This window comes from Trichechus manatus, unplaced genomic scaffold, assembly GCF_000243295.1.
Source record: "Trichechus manatus latirostris isolate Lorelei unplaced genomic scaffold, TriManLat1.0 scaffold00036, whole genome shotgun sequence".
Taxonomy (NCBI): domain Eukaryota; kingdom Metazoa; phylum Chordata; class Mammalia; order Sirenia; family Trichechidae; genus Trichechus; species Trichechus manatus.
In genome coordinates, this window is record NW_004443972.1 from 14,684,521 (window position 1) to 14,702,057 (window position 17,537).

At 42.9% G+C, this 17,537-nt stretch overlaps 1 protein-coding gene across 1 annotated transcript in view; it reads left to right on the forward strand.

The window, feature by feature from the left end:
* Window positions 1–17,537, forward strand: part of TANC1 (tetratricopeptide repeat, ankyrin repeat and coiled-coil containing 1) — a 331,867-nt gene that overhangs the window by 262,797 nt on the left and 51,533 nt on the right. Inside the window, exons 10-15 of the mRNA XM_023730416.1 lie at window positions 2,811–2,912; window positions 3,746–4,027; window positions 6,356–6,513; window positions 9,029–9,260; window positions 10,716–10,882; window positions 12,640–13,247. Of these exons, the coding sequence (XP_023586184.1) occupies window positions 2,811–2,912; window positions 3,746–4,027; window positions 6,356–6,513; window positions 9,029–9,260; window positions 10,716–10,882; window positions 12,640–13,247 (1,549 nt within the window). The remainder of the gene's footprint in view (window positions 1–2,810; window positions 2,913–3,745; window positions 4,028–6,355; window positions 6,514–9,028; window positions 9,261–10,715; window positions 10,883–12,639; window positions 13,248–17,537) is intronic.

Consider the following 17,537-nt stretch of genomic DNA (forward strand, 5'->3'; position numbering starts at 1 on the left):
GCTGTGAAAATGCCTCTAAAGCAGAGGTAGCTGGTGGCTGGTGGCTTGCAGCTCTGCTGAGCAATGCTCTGTTTCAGCCCAGCTTACTTGTGTTTGAAATAGAGCATCAGACAGAGCTGTGAGTTGCTGAGGGGTCTCTGTTGCATACTTTGGAGCTGAAGCCATGGTGACTGGAAATCTGAAAACAGAGACATTAGAAGTCTCAACATCTCCTCTGCATCTGTGTCAAACTGGGGTTTGTTTGTTTGTTTTTTTTGTGATCCTTTATTCGGATGTCCTTTATAGTCTCATATTTTTTATCTTTTGAATTGCCACAAAGTTACAACCTGAATGTTATATTCAAAGGGGTTAAGAGAAGAAGGGAAATAGGAAGTCCTTTTTGGAGGTTCTACATGTCTTTGTATTCTCCTGGCTAAAGCAGCAAGTCAAAGTAACTCCATGGCAGTTCCAGCTTGGACGTGAATTGGCTCCTGGGTTACAGCTGTGGCTGACCTTTCTAACTCAGACCCTGACATAATGACTGTACTCACAGTGAGGCCAGGAAGAGCCTAGAAATATGTTCCAAGCTGTGTTATTGTCAGGAGATTGGGGTGATGCGTGTGGTCCAGTTGACCCTCTAGGAAGTTTCACATGCCCTGGTTGTGAAGGACCTGGAAAGAAGGAGAGCCTGGGTGGCGTAAGCTGCTAACCTAAAGGTTGATGGTTCAAACCCCTCTCCACCCTCAACGACTCCACTGAAGAAAGCCCTGGAGGACTACTTCTGTAAAGATTACAGCCAAGAAAACACTATGAAGCAGTTCTACTCTGTAAAACATGGGGCTGCCATGAGTTTATTTTAGCTTGCTTAAGGAATTAGCTGAATCTCTTGAATGGGAAAGATTTGTGTGGTAGCTGGCTATGTGCATGGAGTATTCACGTAAATGTGTACACAGTGTGTAAGCAGGCTGTGGATATACACCCAAAGGTCACAGAAGCATAAAGGCTTGCTACTGTAAAGTCAGGGTGCCAGGTGTCACCCCTGGCTGTGGGAAGGTGAGTGGGGCACATATTTGATGGCCCTTTGGAGGATGGAGCAAGAGGGAGGACACTCTTATCACAGAGTTAGGCTATAGAGCTACCTACATGGTTGTTGAATGAACCCAACACACACTGGGCGAGTTTGAACTGTCAATCTTTTGGTTAGTAGTCCGGCACAAGGGGTGGTGCTAACAGGGAGGAAGAAAAGGACTGCAGCCTTAGGAGGGGAAATAGGATGGGCAAAGATTGGACAGATGGTGCTGGGCTGCAGCTGGTGACTATGTTGAGCCTGTAAGGTAGCCAGAGTGTGTCCACAAGACAGATGGCCCAACTTGACTCCTGTCCCTCACAGCTTGGCCCCACTGGTGATTCTCCCAGTCCTTAGAAGCCCTAGTCTTTGGAACGCAACTCCCTGTAGCCTCCTCAGTTGTTCCCAAATTATGTGTCTATTTTATTTTCCTGGCAGATAATCATATGTCTGAGGTCAGTGGTATTTTATGTTGGGCCATTAATCCGTAAACCATATTAGGTTAATTTTATTTAGATTTCTCTCACTGTGACCTAGGATGTGTACGTAAATAAGAAGGGGTTTTCTTAAAAGGCAAAAGCATGTACATGTTTGCTTACAAGATTTGCTGAGAATTAGCAAAATTCTTTTGCACTGGTTATTTTTATAATGTAACTTGTATGTATACTTAAACAGGCCCTTAATGTTTTTTATAAGGAATCTGTATGCTATGAATTTATTGATTTGGTCAGAGGTAAATGTGATTAGTTTATTTTTAAAATTTAAAGAAATACACATATCACACATATATACAAAAAAGAAAAAAAAAAAAACCAAACCCATTGCCATTGAGTCGAGTTGGATTCATAGAGACCCCGTGTATTACAGAATAGAACTGCTCCATTGGGTTTTCTTAGCTTTAATCTTTACTGAAGCAGATCGCCAGGGCTTTTTTTCTATGGCACCACTGTGTGGGTTTGAACCACCAACTTTAGGTTAATAACCAAAAAATAAAAATTAAACCCGCTGCCTTTGAGTTGATTCCGACTCATTGCAACCCTGTAGGACAGAGTAGAACTGCCCCATAGGGTTTCCAAGGAGCGGTTGGTGGATTTGAACTGCCGACCTTTAGGTTAGCAGCCAAACTCTTTACTGCGCCACCAGGACTCCTTATGTTAATAGTCCAGGGCAAATTGTTCATGCCTCCCAGGAACCTATATACATATATGTGCATATACATATGCATAAGCATTTGAAGCTTATGAATATGTTTATTTCTGATAAAGTCCATGTGGATACTTCTACTGTTGAGGCTGACTTTTAGCATTCTGGGTGCTGTGGAATGATACACACAGAAACTGCTCGTTTAATTAACAAGATTGGATGGAATTCCCAGCAAGAGCAGAGGGCTCCCACAAGCAGCAGAGTGGCGTCTAGTACCATGCTGTGTGTCTGCAGGTTAATTTGAAACTTTACTTAGTGACAACTTGCCAAGTTCCTCATAAAAATTCATGGTGAAGTCTGTCTCTTTCCAGGAATAATGGATAATTATGGCAACCATTATCAACATGACTTTGGCTGAAGATAGAGGAGCTCTTGTTTTTACCACTTTTTGATGAACGATATTTCTGGGGAAATAAACTGGCACAAACAAAACCAAAAATGCTTTTAAGTAAATTTTGTTGAAAGCCTGAACTGAATTGCTTATTAATTTATAATTTAAAGTAGTTTGGGTATGAAATTGAACTCAACTTTGAAGAGACTAAACTTCTGTTTAATATTACAGCGACGAGCTCAACCAAACTGGAAGATCTGAGTTACTTAGATGGACAACGAAACGCTCCACTTCGAACGTCTATTAGATTACCGTGGCACAATACAGCAGGAGGTAGGGCACAGGAAGGTGTTTGTCCTTGCATCAGCTGTAATAATGGATATGATTAGCTCATTCACCAGACATTGAAAGTCTGTGATAACCAGCATTTAAACAAATTGTTTTTTAAAAAATGATGTGCAGTGTGTGTGTGCTAAACATTTTTCTCTAAGGTGTGCTGCAGGCAGACCTCTTTAACATCTTTGCAATTCTTTCTTGAAACATGATTAACTTCTGGAGTTGAAAAATAATTTTGTAATAAGTTATTTTGAAGTGAGGGGTGGATGAATACTCACTAGATTTTCTGTTATCAACAAAGAATCAGCTTTATTTCAGTTCCTTTTGGACTATTGGCCACCTCCTGAGTCTACCTGGAATGGACAGTTTTGTGGTCCGCTGCCTCACCAAATGGGCAAAGCATCATTACACTCCATGAGAGCTGTGGCCCTGTCTCTAGGAAAATGCATTTCCATTTTACTCATAGGGTAGTGGAAGAAACATGTCCTACATATGGTTTCAGATAAACTGATGAGACATAGCGTGGCCATTTGCATCACTTACTCTAACCCTGAGTGCATGTGTCTCTGAGTCATGAAGATAACTGAGACGAGAAAGGACTAGAAATTCATTTTCATAGGACACCTTGTAGGACCAATGTGGTATGATAAATGCAGTACTACCAGAAGTACTGGTAGAACTAGATTGGAAATACTTACAGATTCCTTGTGAGGGAAAGCTAAAAGCTATGCTAAGTATAACACGTGAGGTAATATTTTCTGATTATTTTGGCATATAAAATTATGACATTCTTCTAAAATAATAATCCTTTTTTTTTTTCCCCTTCAAAGCACGATTTGCTCCTTACAAGCCACAAGAGATTTTGTTGAAACCCTTGTTGTTTGAAGTACCGAGTATAACAACAGACTCTGTGTTTGTGGGAAGGGATTGGCTCTTTCACCAGATAGAAGAAAATTTGAGGAACACAGAACTGGCAGAAAATAGAGGAGCAGTTGTTGTTGGAAATGTGGGATTTGGGAAGACGGCAATCATTTCTAAGTTGGTGGCACTTAGCTGCCACGGAGGCCGCATGAGGCAGATTGCGTCCAACAGCCCCAGTTCATCACCTAAAAGTATGTCCATGTTTAATCACTTGTCTAATTCATTGTAGTAATACATGATGGATAGAGGAAATTGCATCTGGGTAGACATAAATTACCAATTTTTCTCCAGTTGTTCCAGCTGCTCTATCAGGTTTACAATCATATGTTAGAGAATTATTTGAATACTTAAATCTTCCGTAGCATGTACATATCTAGCTTTAACCTGGGGGGAGGCCAGCTTTCCCTTGGTGTCCTTCTGAACTCTGATCCCTGTCCTCCTCTGTATACAGGTGGAGATGAGGCAGTGAGGCCTGATCACGTGTCCCAGTGGACTTTTGTTTCAAAAACCCAAGGGGGTGGGCTCCTGGTAGAACAAGCCAGATGGAACCCAATGCAGAATTCTTTTGTACCCTGTTCTCTATATCCTTTGTGTCTTCTATGCTGGATTTATCAAAATTATAAAGACTGAATTAGAAATGGGATGGAGTAGCCAAATGTTTGACCATCCACTGCATATTTTATGTGCAATAAAGTAAAAATAAACTGTCTTTAAACGAGGTGAGCAGTTACAAGTGAACCATTAAAGTTTTGCTTTTTTGTTTTTAATAAAAAGTATTTATCCATGCCTGGAACCGTGGATTGACCCTACTCTTTCCACTACCTTAGTCTGTTAAGTAAAATTATGGTACTGCAATAGGACGGGAATATTACACAGCCACTAATATGTTAAATATGAAGACCATCCACAACATGGAAACCTCTTTATAATATAATACTAAGTAGCAAAAGCTGAAAACAAAATTCTGTTTATGCCATAGTGACAGCTGTGTGGATATAAAGTTTAGAGATAATGGTCTGAAAGGAAGCTTGGTCAACTGAAAATAGCTTGAATAGCTGGAGTAGTGTGTTGGTAGATGAATTTTTCTTTTTATATGGATCTTTTAACATTGCTAAAATATTATTTTAATAAAAATAAAGATTTCAGTTCTTAATCTGAAAGCAAGAACCTGGAATTCAGGGAATATAATCTTTTAGACATCAAGAAATACCAACTAAAGACAGTTGGGTTAAGATAGTATCCCATCCCTGTAAGATTCTGACTTTATTTAAAATGTTGACCTTTTTTCCTCATGAATTTTTTTGCATTAATTTTTTTTTTTATTGTGGTAAAAATATGTACAAAGCATTTGCCATTTGCAGCTTTTTTACGTGTACAATTCAGTGACATTGATTGTGCTCATTATGTTGGGCAACCATCTCCATTATCCATTTCCAAATTTTTTCATCACCCTTAGCAGAGTGCCCCCTAAGCAATGACTCCCCCTTTGTCCCCAACTTGGCCCCTGGTAACCACTGATATACTTTGGTCTCTATGCCTTTACCTATACTAGATATTTCAGTTGGGTGGGATCATACAGTGTTTGTCGTTTTGTGTCTGACTTACTTCACTTGGCATGATGTTTTTAGGTTCAGAGTTTATCCATGTTGTAGTATATATCAAGATTTTGTCTCTCTTTATGGCTGGCTGATATTCCATTTTGCGTATGTCCCTTTATTCTTTCTTCTATTGATGGACGTTTGGGTTGTTTCCACCTTTAGGCTATTGTGAATGGTGCTGTGATGAACACTGGTACACAAGTGTTTGTTTGCATCCCTGCTTTCAAGTCTGTTGGGTATATGTCTAGGAGCGGAATTACTGGGTTATATGGTAATTCTGTGTTTGACTTTTTGAGGAATAATTTTGATTTTTTAAATATTGCATTAAGATATTATTCAGCTTGATTACTGAGTTGTGTATTCAACTCAGCATCTCCTTAAAATTTGCCTCATTCCCGTGACCCTAATCCTTGCCCTGGCCAAAGGCCAAATTTTACGTGTCCTTCCTTTCTGTAGGGGTAGAAGAAAGAATGATTCTTAACGATCTGTATGGGATCAAATTGACAATAGCAACTTGAAAGGTTAGATAGGAAGCTTGGGTGGCAGTGAGTTTATGTTAATGGAGGAGGAACAATTCAGAAAAGGAGGGTGAGAATGGGTACCCAAATGGAAGAATGTACCCAGTGTCACTGAATTGTACATGGAGAAATTGTTGAATTGCTGTATGTTCTGCTGTGTATGTTTTCAACAACAACAACAAAAGCAAATTATGTTTTTAAAAAAAGACTAAAGGAAGCTGGAAACAGTGATTCCAGCTTCAGGGAGACATATGTTCTCATTTGGACCCTTTGAATTCTGTACCATGTATATTAATTACCAATTGAAATACTCACTGGAACCAATCAAGACATGTATGCAGTATCGCAGCCTACCCCTTATTCTGCTGCTGTAAATAATGAAACTGGTCTCTTTTCCTTGCAGCTTCAGATCCCTCCCAGGATCTTCCTTTCACTCCGTTGCTTTCACCGGGCTCTTCCACAAGTGGTACCCACATGGCTAAAATGCACCCTGGGTCTGGGTCTGGGACTCCTGAAAACCAGAGACCAAGGGAGGATGCAGTGAAATACCTTGCTTCTAAGGTAATCTCCTTTTGTTTTTTGGGGAGCCTTCCAAAGAGAGAGAGACAGACAGACATTTGTTAGTGTGGCTTGTGAGAAATGTAAAAAGATCTTAAATCAGAAATGACAGTTGCTTAATGCAGAGGCATAGCTTTTGGTAAAATCGTGGTAGTCTACAACAAATAAAAGATGTTAATGAAAATAAAGGTCTATCTTAACACACTGGGCTTTCATCTGTCTCAAACAGTCGATTAAAAGAGTTCCTCAGAACAGCAGAAGATACCGTACGCATTTGCCACAAATCCATCTTTGTAAGCAGTTGCTGTCTTTAATTTGGTATGAGAATCAGAAGTTTGGGAGCTCTTAACTTGACTCAGACTTCTTCCACCTGAGTCTGTTGCCAGGGGCTCTTGGCTCCCTGTGTTTTCTGTCAGAAGTTACTTGTGATGTGAAAGAGACTTGGTAGACCTTCCCTCCCAAAATTCATGGTCATCAAGGTCGTTCAGAAATTTCCCCTCTGCTCAGCATCCTTCACTGGTTCATAAGCTGCCCCTCCTGCATTAGGACGGTTACATCTCTCACTTCTAGTGAGCTGCTTGGGTCACCTTGGCAGCGATGGTGGGAGGCAGTGGAGCTAGAGAACCACCAGAGATGACCATGGTTGAGGCGCATTTGGTGAGGAAGACCCTTGAGGGGGAGCTGAACGAATGGTTCTCTGCCCCAGATCCCTTCTCCTTTCTTTTGCTTCTCAGATCACAGCTGTCCTCACTTTACCTGGTCAGCCCTGATGCTTTGACCACTGATTCACAGTCATCTCATCAGGAATAGGTGATCTGAAATGTGGGATATAGCACAGACTTCAGAGCCACCCCTGCTTCTTGATTATTGAGTCCCTTTTTGCGACACACAATAAGAAATACATCTTACACTAAGACACATAATTGTAAACATGCGTAATTGTACATGTAACTGAAGCAAAGCATTATAAATCCATACTTATTCTTACGTTTTATGATAAACCAGTTGCTGTTGAGTTGATTCTGACTCACGGCAACCTTAAGTGTGTCAGAGTAGTGCTTCATAAGGTTTTCAACGACTGATTTTTTTGAAAGAAGATCACCAGGGCTTTCTTCCGAGGCCCCTCTGGGTGGACTTGAACTTTCATCCTTTTGGCTAGCAGCTGAGCACATTAACCATTTATACCCCCCAGGGACTCTGCATTTTATGATACACTCTGGTATTTTAAATTCTTTTTATATATTAAAAAAAAATGTTGTTTGTGACTACAATTTGATTTCATGACTGACCCACTCTTGGGTTGCAAAACTTACTTTACAAAACACCATGTTGAACTGTGGTACCTGATGTCTTGTTGTGGACAGCTGCATGGTGGTCTCTACAAGCTCATGAGTGGTCACGTAAATTACTGCTAATCTCTGTCCAGGTGAGAGCTGAAGAGCAGACAGCTTTCCTCTGAGTGTTGATGATAAATTTAATCTAAAACAGGAGTCACATGGCAGTTTCAAACTGATCTAAGAAAAGTTTACCCACATCTATTATTGCTACTTAGAGTCTACAGACCTGGATTCTAGTCCCAAATCTTTCATTGACTATGTCACCTTGGCAAGGTTTTTCGCCTCTGTGTCTGTTGCCCTGAGATGTGAACTGTGACTACTGGCTCTTGTCCTAGTTACCACACACAGGCTTATAGAGCTAAGTGGCATGGCAGGGACTCATGTGCTTCTGAAAAGCAATAAGCGCTTTACACAAATGTGTTTTGCCCTTTTCCACCTTCTTACCGCCTTTCATCCTCATTTGGAAAAGTACCAGACTTTTCGTTCTGTATAGTGAACCTTCCACTTTCAAGATAATTCCATATCTGGCACTTCCCTCGGCTCCATTTTAACAGAGAACACTCCTCATTCTCTCAGTACTGTAACTATTTCCCCAGAAACTGGGAAGCTACCTTTCTGCTCTTATGTGTCCCTTTGTATTATAGGCAGAAATGTGGCACTTTCTGATTTTCATCCTTCAAAGAGTGTCCATGTTGAGCTTGGCACTTAAAGAAGTGTGGGTGTGGTGAAGGGGCTGAAACCTGGCTGTCCGTCCTTCCTTCCTTTTCATATGCTTTTTGGGAGCAGCAAAAGGGTTTCTCAAGGAGGTGCTTTTATTTTTGAAATCAGAAATATAGTGAACATGATACTTTTTGATGTCAAGAACGTTGGGATTGCTTGGAATTGCTTTAAGCCGGGCTAGACTTTAGGTTTTATGAGTGACTTCATTCATTTATATTCAATATAGAGTAACCTGGGCTGATCTTAGTCCTAATCAAGATTGATTAGTGGCAGCAATTAAAGGTCTGCCTAGAACTTAGCAAACCACGTGATTGAATGAAGGCCTAGATGGATCAATTAAGCTAAATAATGGCTCGGTCTTGGGAACAGAAGCGATGTATCTCATGATCTCAGTGAACCGGGGGAACCATGTTCATGTGGAAAAGTGGGTGGCTGGCGCTGACAGCTCTGCTTCCCCCTAGGTCGTGGCCTACCACTACTGCCAGGCTGACAACACATACACGTGCCTGGTGCCCGAGTTTGTGCATAGCATCGCAGCTTTGCTCTGCCGGTCCCATCAGCTGGCTGCTTACAGAGACCTTCTGATCAAGGAGCCCCAGCTCCAGAGTATGCTGAGCCTGCGATCCTGTGTGCAGGACCCCGTGGCAGCTTTCAAGAGAGGCGTGCTGGAGCCACTCACAAACCTGAGACATGGTACCTCTGAGCAGCCACCCAAAGCCCCTCCTCGCCCCCCCGCCAACTAGTGATACCCAGAATACTCTGCGTGTCCCCAAAAGTGGGGTGGTCAGCTTGGCCCTGAGGTAGAATTGAGAGGAAGGGGAAAGCAGGGAGAGGATGTGAATCAGTGCAGCTCTCGTTCCCCTTCCCTGAACTGTCTCTGAATGTTTCCAAAGTAGTTAACGTGTAACTGTAGGTTACTTAGATGACTTGTGCCTGAGAGGACTGTTGCCTGTGTATTTTGCACTCCTAGGTAGTGGAGGGAGGGGAGATACAATGATTAATTAGTGCACTATGATTTTTCAGGGAAGGAGCCCTGGTGGCTCAGTAGTTAAAGCACTGGGCTGCTAACAGAAAGGTCAGCAGTTCAAACTTACCAGCCACTCCACAGGAGAAAGACATGGCAGTCTACTTCCATAAAGATTTACAGCCTTGAAAACTGTATCAGGCAGTTCTATTCTGTCCTATAAGGTCACTATGAGTCAGAATCAACTTGATGGCTTGGGGGTTTTTGGAGCCCTGGTGGTGCAGTGATTAAGAGCTCAGGCTGCTCACCAAAAGGTTAGCAGTTCAGATCCACCAGCCGCTCCTTGGAAACTCTATGGCGTAGTTCTCCTCTGTCCTGCAGGGTCTCTATGAGTTAGAATCGACTCGATGGCAACAGGTTTGTTTTTTTTCAGGGCCCTTGCTTGAAACCTTGAAACCAGTTGAGCTTCAGCCTAAAGCGTGTTCTAGAGGTTTCAGTTTGAATTTTGCCCCTGAATATTCTGCAAGACAGGGGATGCTAATAACATTATGGGCCCTGTTTTCCCCACCCCTGTCCTTGGCACTTCACCTTTGACCTAGTATACCTGCCAGAAGGTGTTTAGAGATAAGGAGAATGGAAACAGGTATGTCATCACTTCTCCTCAGCTCCGTGGGCAGAAAGTGGCACTAATAAGTTGGAAACCGGATGCAGGCCTGTTGAAAGAGCCCTGGGTTCTGGGAGTCTGTGAAGCTGGGCCCGGTAGCCCTTTGAAGCATCAGTTTTCCTTACTTGGAATCAGTGTCGGACTTCTAATGGAGGACCAAATGTCCTTTCCAGATTTGGTCTGTGTGTGAGAGAGTTATCTTCACTGCAGCTCACTCCAGTGGCAGTAGTGTACAAAAAGCTAACGGCATTATATGCATGAGTGAGTTTCTGCTAATGTGTGTAATGCAATATGTTTCTGAAAACTGTTTTGTGAGAATTGGTTTTCTTTTGGCTCAGAGCTCCGGTTTTCATTATAACTTTAATAGAATATATGCTTCTGTGAAAACCATTTCTTCTGCCATATGTAAACCTTTTTAGTTTTGCCTAACACTTTAAATTGTGCATTAAAATACACTGTGTGGTGCCATCGTATAGAAATGTATAATTTCTTAATTAAAAAAAATTATTTTCTCCTTTAGAGCAGAAAATTCCTGAAGAAGAATATATTATTTTGATTGATGGCTTAAATGAAGCTGAGTTTCATAAACCTGATTATGGAGATACGCTTTCTTCATTTATTACCAAAATTATTTCTAAATTTCCTGTCTGGTTGAAGTTGATTGTGACTGTAAGAGCAAATTTCCAGGTAACAGAAAAATTCTCAAATCTCTTTCTAAGTCCCCACTCACATTTTATAGTGATTAATACTAATAATTTAAACTGTCATAAGCCATTTAGCTGCTCAATTGGAAACTATATTAGGACTTTGAAAAATTAGTCCACAGAGCCCCAAAGTGGTGAAATCCTGACCTTTTTCTCCCCCAAGGCATATTTATCAAGATGTGTCAGGTAAGTTTTCTGTTAGCACTGACTTGTACCCGAGCTTCTAAAGTGGAAATACCTAGTTTCGGCTTACCATAATTCAAGTTTCTGAAGTGAAACCAGTTTAAGTTCCTCTGCCAGTAACATGAGCTGTTTGAGGTGTCTGGCTAAAAGGTCTAAGAGTTTAAAGCTTTTCCTAACAGCAGTTATTTTCATGGCTTGGATTGGAGCTTTGTTTTTTATGAGGGGGAGAGGGAGAGATGAAGGCAAGAGATTTTAAGGCTTATTCTGAGAGAAGATCCATTTTTGTCATGACTTAAACATGGGGTAACATTCGCATCTGGGTGAAGAGTGGTTTTTCTTTCTTTCTTCTCACCCCCCTCCTTCCCATTTTAACCCTAAAATTAGCCATTAACTCCCTCCCTCTACCCTTAGCCTTTTTTAGTAAAGACGATAGATACTGGATATTGGTTTTTGCCCTGTTATGATGCTATTCATTTAAAAATAAGAGGGCAATTCTCATTAAAATAGAATAGAGCTCAGTTGAACTTGATGCTTGTTTTTCTGCATATTTGATACGTGTGTACTTCAGTAATTTTTTTTACACGCTTAGCAGAACTTGAAGATCAGCAGAGCACTGGAACAGGAGTCCAGGGTGTTACTGGCTGTGTTAAATTTTCAGCAGCTCAGTCACCATCTGTGTAAAATGGGAGTAATTGTTCTTTGCCTGTCTCCTACAGTTATTCCATTAAATTATTACATTTAATGAGGACGTACTTCAGAAATGATAGTGGGAGGTTAAAAAAAATGGTAGCAAAACTCATCTCTGCTGTTAGTATCTTTGGAGGGGGGTGGAGACTGGAAGGAGGGGACACAAAGGGCTTTGGGGAGGTGGCGATCTTCTTTTTCTGGTGGCTGGTTACCCGGGTAGACTGTAAAATCAATGACACTGCATACTTCAGGTTCCTGTACCTCTGTATGTATGTTATACATCAGTTTAAAAGTGTGTTTTTTTAAAAAAATTAAAACAATGATAGTGGCTGTTGCAAAGTGCGGCAGCATTGTTGGCACTGGGATACCGCCCGGGGGCTGGTTTCAGATTCCCTGGTCCAGTTAGACAGCCCCAGTATCTGGTGCAGGGGGCAGGGAGGGGTGCCTCTTGTCCTGGTGTCTGACCCTGTTCTCCACTGTATGGTGCTGGCTGTGTTTGTCCTTGTTTTATAACCAGCTGCTCCGTACAAGGGTTATGGGCATTGGGTCATAGGCAGGGTCTTGAAAGCCCGTTGCTGGTACCGACAGATTGACATTGTCTGCCAAGGGCTCTTAGTTCCAGCTGAGCTCTGAGTCCTCAGGTGATGGCCCCTGGAAAGCCTTTACTGATTCAGTCTCACGTCAGGATTTCTTTCACATAAGCTTTTTATCGTCAGCTTATCCTATTACATGTTTTAATACAAAACAATGAGTCCCTGTAATCCATGAAAATCCTCCGTGGAAGAAAACTAGTGAGTCTGGTTTGAAATGCTGCTCCAGTGAAAAAAGAAATCTCTGTGGAATGACACTGGGGTTTTGGTGTTTTCACAGGAAATCATAAGTGCACTGCCATTCATCAAGCTTTCCTTAGATGACTTCCCGGACAACAAAGACATTCACAGTGACCTGCATGCCTATGTCCAGCACAGGGTCCACAGCAGCCAGGACATCCTCAGCAACATCTCCCTGAACGGCAAGGCTGATGCCGCCCTCATCGGCAAAGTGAGCAGCCACCTGGTGCTGCGGAGCCTCGGCTCCTACCTGTACCTGAAGCTCACCTTGGACCTCTTCCAGAGGGGACACTTGGTCATTAAAAGTGCCAGCTACAAGGTCGTGCCCGTGTCTCTGTCTGAACTGTACTTGCTGCAGTGCAACATGAAGTTCATGACGCAGTCCTCCTTCGAGAGAGCACTTCCGATTTTAAATGTGGCCCTCGCCTCTCTCCACCCCATGACGGATGAACAGATTTTCCAAGCCATTAACGCTGGCCACATTCAAGGAGAGCAGGGGTGGGAAGATTTTCAGCAGAGGATGGATGCCCTCTCCTGCTTCCTCATTAAGCGACGAGATAGAACCCGCATGTTTTGCCACCCGTCCTTCAGGGAGTGGCTGGTGTGGCGAGCGGATGGTGAAAACACAGCCTTCCTGTGTGAGCCCAGGTATGACAGGCCACTTTCTGTCAGCTGTCTTCATAGTGCGTCGCATGGGGTTGGGGAAGGGCTTGCAAGTGTGAGTTGGGTTTTTTTCATGAAAAGCCTGCACAGGATGAATAATTCAGTTTTGCCACTTTGTTTTCCTGTTTTTCCCCCTTTTTGACAAAAGGAAAGGCAATGGAAAATTCTCTACTTCTATACAAAAGCTTTCTTTAATTGCTAGAATCTTAGAAGTCTTCAGTACATCGGACTGGAGAAGCTAGGTACTGTCAGGTGATACTTCTTTGCTGTCCGTTTCCTCCTGGACCCCCGTTGCACCCATTTTTTATGGGGGTCAAATGTGGGAGGTGACGTATCAGCTCTGGGAGCAGCAGCATTCACAAACGGAGCCGTGGGTCTGTGGGATGTCTTGGATCCTCCACCTCTCCCCCTATCACCTCTCGAGCATGTGGTGACTTGTCTGCAGATCCCCCAGACAGGGATCAGATGTCTGTGTGGGCCCAGAGGGATCACGATGATGCAGTCTGGTGCCTCATTTTGTATTTGTGGTTCACCTGAGAGTAGCAAACCTGAGATTTGGGCGTTGGAAAGATGTGAGTTCCGATCTCAGATGCCCCATTTACAAGGTAGCACTGGGACAGCCGCGTCCAGGGTGTCAAAGGTTATACTGTGGATTTGCAGCAGAGCCGGGCCAGGGCGAGGTTCTCCTCACCGCTTAGGCTACTGGTACTATAACTAAAACCCAAACCAAACCTGTTGCTGTCGTGTCGATTCTGACTCATAGTGACCATATAGGACAGAGTAGAGCTACCCTATAGGGTTTCCAAGGAGTGGCTAGTGGATTTGAACTGCCGATCTTTTGGTTAGCAGCCAGACACTTAACAACTGCACCACCAGGGCTCCACTTGTACTATAGGAGGTGGGTAGAGCACTCATCGTGTGGCCTGGTACTAGATATGGCGAGGAGTCGAGGAACTGGAGGTGCTGATGTTTTCAGATAAGGGTATGATTGAGCTCTCTGCCTCTGTCCCCACTGGCCTTGGCCTGCAATCTTGGCTGCCTTCAATAGCTGCTGCTCTCTGTGGGTTGGAATTGCCCCCTACCCTTGTAGCAGGTCCAGCAAGCTGCTAAACACTTTCCTTTGGACTGACCACCTGACTGGATGCTAGGGGTCCAGAAATGAAGAGGGGAACAAGCACTTGTCAATCACATACCACCTCCCTCTCTGTGAATATTGACTTAACACGTACTAGGTCTGCTGCTGTTTCACGTTGTGGCTGTCGTTTTCTTAGCTGTCATTGGGCAGTAGGATAGGGTTTGATAGAGATCTGGATTCAAATTCTGACTCCATCAGTTCCTGTGTGCAAATTATTTTAATTCTCCAAGCCTTTGTTCCCTAATCTGTAAAAAGAGAGTGTCTCCTCACTGAGTGATGGCAGCTATTAAATAAGTGATTAAGATGATCTCCTCCCTCCCTCCGTCACTCTCTTGCTCCCTATTTTTGATTATAACTTAGGTTAGAAATCCAGGAGTAGAATGAGGAACTTAAACAGTAAAGTGTCTAAGTCTTCATTCACATCACCTAGACTTAAGCATTATTCACATTTTACAATATTTGCTATGTTATTTTTTCTGAAGTATATTAAATTATAAATGTCGTGACATTTTGCCCTAAGTAACTGATTATGCATCTCAAAAAGGGACATTTCTTACTTAACCACAGTACCATTGCCACACCTAAAATATTAATAATAATTTATCAATATCATCAAATATTTAGCTGTGCTCAAATTTTTTCAATTCTTCCATGTTTTTAAAGTGTGTTCGGATCAAGATCCAAATAACGACTATAAAATGCATTTCATTGTATCTCTTTAATCTATAGGTTCCCTCCTCCATTGTTTACTTGCTTAAAAAAAGTATCTGGGTAGTTTGTCCTGTATTGTTTCCCATAGTCTGAATTTTATTTATTGCATCCTCATAGTGTTTTTTAATGTGTTTTTCTGTTCCTCTATTTCCTCCATGTTGGTAGTTAAGTCTAGAGACTTTATCAGATCCAGATTTTACTAAGTGATTGATGCAATATTTAATTGGTGGTGGTGAGTACTTCCATCATGAGGAACATTCCTTAGTTGTCTGTCTATAATGCTAGGAGCTATTGATGATCACTTCCTGGATCCATCGATTTGTGAGGGTGGCACACACACCCAAAAAGAGCAAACCTATTGCTGTTGAGTCGATTCTGATTCATGGGGACCCCGTGTGTTACAGAGTAAAACTGTTCCATAGGGTTTTCTTGGCTGTAATCTTTTGGAAGCAGATCGCTAGGCCTTTCTTTTGTGGCACCGCTGGGTGGGTTCTAACCCCCAACCTATCGATTAGTAGTTGAATGCACCATTGCACCACCTAGGGACTGTAGACTATTTTAATCTAGAGTAATCTGTTCCCCCTCCTCCACATGCCATTAACTTGAGAAATGAATGGACCAGGCTTTCAATAGGTGGAGCAAGGCCATTGTATATAGGAGGTGCTGTCTACAGCACTGTGTCAGGAAGGGAGCAGGCCATGTTCTGGGAACAACAACAACAAATCTAGTTTGGAGCTTTTGCCATGGGAATGGAAGAGCAGAAAGAGCTAACAGAAGGATACGCCAGGGAGTGTGGCCTTTTAGCAGTCAACTATGGAGAACTGTGAAGGTTCTGGAGCATGGGGTGTCTATGTGGACAGGAGTGGGGAGCACTGTAACAGGAACAAGGACTTGGACGTGACTGACAAGGGTGAGACAGGCCTTGCTGACTGAGATTGATGGGTGTGGCTTGGCCTTGTAGGTAGAGTCAGGGAAGAGGAAGAGCTGTGGATGACTTCAAAGTGTTGGGCCTCAAAAACTAGGAGTGGCATTGCTCTTAGAAGGGGTAAGAAAGGCAGAGGGTGTGGGGCAGGTTTTGCAGGGAGGGAGCTGGCTTCAATTTTCAACAGTTTGAGCTTGAGGGGCAACAGTTTCTCCTAGGTGGGCAGTGGCAGGTGGGTCTACAGATAGGAAGAGATTTTGGCAGTTGGAGGAGGATTTGGCATCATTGATGGAGGTGGTGTTGGGACTGTGGGAAAGCTTGTGTAGTTAGAGGAAAGAAGAGAGCTGGACTTCTGAGGGTTTGGAGGACAATTTTGGGAAAGGAGGTTAGGGGTATAAGTGCTGCCAAGAGGTGAAGGAAAGTGAAGATTCAGAGGAAACTGTTTTTCCATTGCAGGAGCAGGTTGTAGATTCCTAAGAGATTTCCTTCCACTGGGCTGTGAAAGTGAAAGAGGAGAGTGCCAACATTCCAGGGTGGGAAGTGGAAGGGTCAAGAGGTTTGGGGTTGTTTGAGTGTGGGGAGGTTCTCTACTTCTTGTTTTTAGTCATGCAAGAGATTGGGAGATTGTTGGAAACATCATTGAGACAGTGTGGTTAGGCATCTATATAAAAAAAAAAAAAGGAGAAATTGGAACTTCAAGGGCATGGGAGACGAGGTTGAGTGAATGGGTGACTTGCCCCTTCCCTGTTCCTGTTGACTCTGTTCATAGCACCATTCTAGCTGTGTTTTATCTTGTTCCGGTGTGTCTCCTCCAGTCCCTGAGAGCTCCTCAAAGGAAGCAGCTGGGATTATTCCCCATGGAAACCCCAGTGTCAAACATGGGGATAGTTATAAGATAGATGTTGAATGAGTGAATGAATAAATGAACAAGGAATCCTGTTACATTGGTTAAGAGCACAGGCTCTCTCATGGAGCAGAATGCAGTTCAGATCTCTGCTCCATCCTCTATCAGCCATTTGATCTTGAGGAAATCACTTAACCTGTTCAGGCCTGTTTGTTCACATAAAATAGGAATCATAATTCTTAGTTCAGTTAGGCTTTGGGTCTGGCAAATAATAAACGTTTAATACACATAAGCTTTAGAGAGTGAACAGACTCACGAATACAGGTAGACTTAGGAGGCACTTGGTCCCCTGAGACCAGGAGGGAAGGAAGAGAGGGTGGGTGGGATGTAGAGAAATGTGGGCATGGGGGATTGCATGGTGAGTTTTCTCCTCAGAGAGGTGGGAAACTGTGTGCTTAGCTGAGGCACTGGAAGACCTTTGGCTTGCCACCAAAGGATGCGTGGTTGTTGCCTGCAAGGGCGAGCCGCAGTATTTAGCTTGGTGTAACTATCGTGAAAGTCATTGTGGCCACAAAGATTGGGAGACTGAGAATGCCTTAGCCGTTGGTTGGGAGGGCAGCCCTGCCTTAGCCCTTGGTTGGGAGGGCAGCCCTGCCTTAGCCC